At 36.9% G+C, this 3,832-nt stretch overlaps 1 protein-coding gene across 1 annotated transcript in view; it reads right to left on the bottom strand.

Moving 5' to 3' along the window:
- Cntnap5 (contactin associated protein like 5) overlaps positions 1 to 3,832 on the bottom strand; it is a 964,727-nt gene that overhangs the window by 491,310 nt on the left and 469,585 nt on the right. The window contains exon 7 of the mRNA XM_013346685.2: positions 2,726 to 2,869. Coding sequence (XP_013202139.1) covers positions 2,726 to 2,869 — 144 coding nt within the window. The remainder of the gene's footprint in view (positions 1 to 2,725; positions 2,870 to 3,832) is intronic.

Raw genomic sequence — 3,832 nt, 5'->3', positions numbered from 1 at the left:
ATTATTAAGTACCTTTTGCCTCCAGACTTTTACCTTTTTCTATTACTGTATATTTCGTCTTTCCTTCTTCTTCTATGATTTGCTGTATTGCTGGGTGTTTGGCCCCTTACAATCTCCTCTCCTCCTATTCTTGTTCCTCCTTCCTTTTCTTTTTCTTCTAGTTATTCTTTCTACCTGGCAGCCCTGCCCATCCCTCTTCTGCTCAGCTGTTGGCTGGTCAGCTCTTTGTTCGGCCAATCAGGTGTATTAGACAGGCCAAGTAACACAGCTTCACACAGTTAAACAAATGCAACATAAAAAATGTAATAATCTTTACATAATTAAAGAGATATTCCACAGCATAAATGAATGTAACCTATTTTAATTCATATTCCACAACAGATATTCACATACCAAAATTAAGTTCTGAAATTCATTTAACACATGTATTTTTTTAAAAAAATAAGGAAAAGAATTAAAACAACAGAACAAACAGAAGGCAAGAATTATAGATAAGTGCTTAAACAATCAATAATTGCATTAAGTGTAAATAGCCCAACTCAATAAAAATTTGAGTTGATTAAAATACATGACTGAACTATCTATTATAAACAACAAATAATGATACAGACTACTAAAAAGACATACAATGTGCGAGAAAACTATTGAGTACAAATATCGAAAGCAACATTTTGGGTAGTGATGGTACATGCCTTTAAACCAAGCATTCAGGAGGCAGAGGCAGGCAGATCTCTATGTTTGAGGCCTGCTTGGTCTATAGAGCAAGTTTCAGGACAGCCAGGGCTACAACAGAGGAATCCTGTCTCAAAAAAATAAAAATGAAGAAAAAAAGGAAGGAAGGAAGGAAAGAAAGAAAGGAAGGAAGGAAGGAAGGAAGGAAGAAAGAAAGAAAGAAAGAAAGAAAGAAAGAAAGAAAGAAAGAAAGAAAAAAGTATGAAGGAAGGAAAAAAGAAAGAAAGACAAAAGGAAGAGAGCTTATATGTCAATGTTATAGTTGGGTAAAGTAGAGTTTAGAACAAGATTAACACTAGAGAAAGAGATTGCTATTACATGACCAACAGGCCCAACTACCCTCAACAAATAGTACTAAATGGAACTCAACATGTAGGAACACCAAAAAACACTCAGAGAACTACAGCAAATATATAACTCCTTAATTATACCTGGAGACATACATATTATTATTGAGGCTTCATTATATTCAAGGTAGATCGTGTGTGTGTGTGTGTGTGTGTGTGTGTGTGTACACCTAGAATATCTGATGTGTGATAGTATTTTTTATATTTGTCAGGGAAACTGCACCCATCAGTCTCCCCAGTACAGCTGCCTAAGCAAAGCTTGCACAGTGACGACACCAGTTGCCATGCCAATATGACAGGTGAAATCTTACTAGATGAAGAGTTGCAGAAAATTAATGGCTGCTGAGAGAGGTAGCATAAATCTTTTCCAGGGACGAGCATCTTGATAGGTTATCCAATCTCAAGTCATCAGCCCCGAAAAGATATGCATATGAGCAGCAATAAATGGACTCAGCAACTTGTGTGTGCGTGTTTGTGAGTGTGTGTGTGTGTTTAATAATAAAGAAAAGGAGGCCTTGGATTTGAAAGGGAATGCAGAGAGATGTAAGAGCAAATAAAGAAAGGAGAGAAAATTCAAGGAAAATTTTTTTAAAGACTCCTCATAAAGTTCAAGGTGTGTTAGGGAAAATAGACATTAGTGAATTAGTGAGGCCTTTAATCCACTGTCATTATAAGTGATCTGCAAGGAACCTCTAAGACACTAATATTGCAGTATCATTTAAAATGTCTTGTTTAATATAATCCATAAGTATACACAAAATGGCCTAGCCACATAATTCAGCAGGATCTATTCTTTCATTGCATTTCTTAGAATTATTTTTAATGAAAATCAATATTAGTCTGCATAGATTTCAAATCTTCCACATAGCCAAGGAAACAATATTCTATGAACATCTATACTTGATTTTACCAAAGAAATGATTTGCTGTCCCTTTTTCTCAGCTGGCTCTTTTCCAATATAAAGCCAGCTAATAGGATGATAATTCTTTTATTTCATTTTTAATATTTTGAGGCAGGGCCTCATGGAGAAGGCTGCCCTCAGAGTTGCTATGTGATGGAGGATGACCTAAAATTCTGATCTGCCCGCTTTTCCCTCCAAAGTTCTGGGATTACAGGTGTGCGGCACCATGAAAATTGTGGTCAGAGGATCTAAGCTCACGTGTTTGAACACTTAGCATGTAGAAGGTAGTCCTGTTTGGGAAGATTTTAGAACCTTAAGGAGGTGAAGCCTTCCTACAGTTTAGTCACTAGGAGAGGGTCTAAGACTTTTATATCCCAGCAACAATTCCTGTTCACTCTGTCTTAAGTATTGATGGAGTGTCACCAGCTAGCTTCCTCCTTCTACAGTCATGTTTTCTCTGCAGTGATGAGATCCATTATTTCATACTATGAACCAGAATTAAGCCTTCCTACTCTAGAAAATTAACTAAAACTCCCATCTTTGTATGGAGGTTGGAATGGAACTCAGGGTTTTATGCACTCTGAGCAAACCCACTAGCGACTGAACTACAGACTCAGCCGTGGCTGATGAAAATTCTAAACACGCGAGATTAACACAGTGTGAAGAGATGCAGGGGTAGAGGAGCAAAGCAAGACTTACCCAAGTCCACAAACTGCTAGGTAACAGACAGAGAAAGTGGACTTACCACAGAGTAGATCTGATGCTTGCGTCTTTTAGCCAAGTCAATTATGTTCACGCCATTGTAGTAAAGGTTTTCAATGCAGCCATGGAAGTTTTTCTTTAAAAAGGTTCCAGGTTTGCTTGGCACTGGAATTCCTCCAAAACTGAGCTTCATGGTGAAAAAAATAAATAAATAAAAGTCAGCTCTTAGTAACAAGCTCTGAAGATGTAGGAATGTAAGAGAAGTACATCCTCTAGATTTAATTGTATGTGTGAGCCACGCGGCTTTAGTAATTGCAGATGCCACTTGATTACTCCGTTTAAAGGACACTGATGAGCCCATATAAAAATATCTGTAATTGCTTGCCTCTTATGGGCTTACTTTACAAAACCGTTTTCTTTCCTTTCTTAAAACTTTTTAATACTGAATAAAACAGTAATTTACAAGGAAAAAGAGAAAATAAAATAAATCAACATCTTTATGGTTATCTGGAGCACAGCAACAGAGAGGAAACAGCACTAAAACAGCTCAGAAACCAAACAGATACTTGCTCACTTCCAGGGACACCTAGTTCTAAAACTCAGAGTAATCAAAGAACTTATACGCACAGACTTGTTCCCCAATTGCTATCTATAAAGATAAAAAGCCAAAATAACACAAAAATATCCTATGGATTTAGGAATCAATTAATAATCAGCATTCTAGAACTGCAAGCATGACAATTATCAAATATTTATGGTAAAATAGAAAATTATTGCAATTTTGAGTGTAAAGTAGAAGAATTATTATCGGTTGTGAAATATGACTCCAGTGATGAGAAAGTTGTGCACACAAGGGCTAGGACATGCTCAGGGAGGTAAGAGCACTAGCCATAGAGTCTCAATACACACAAGGGCAGGAGATGCTCAGGGGCTAAGAACACTAGTCATAGAGTCTCAATGACCCGAGTTGATTCCTAGAACCCCTGTCAAAAACAAAACAAAGCAAAGCAAACAACAGCAAAAAGAAAGAAAGAAAGAAAGAAAGAAAGAAAGAAAGAAAGAAAGAAGGAAGGAAGGAAGGAAGGAAGGAAGGAAGGAAGGAAGGAAGGAAGAAAGAAAGAAAGAAAGAAAGAAAGAAAGAAAGAAAGAA

This window comes from Microtus ochrogaster, chromosome 6, assembly GCF_000317375.1.
Source record: "Microtus ochrogaster isolate Prairie Vole_2 chromosome 6, MicOch1.0, whole genome shotgun sequence".
In the NCBI taxonomy this organism is placed as follows: domain Eukaryota; kingdom Metazoa; phylum Chordata; class Mammalia; order Rodentia; family Cricetidae; genus Microtus; species Microtus ochrogaster.
This window is presented reverse-complemented; position numbering and strand designations above follow the sequence as displayed.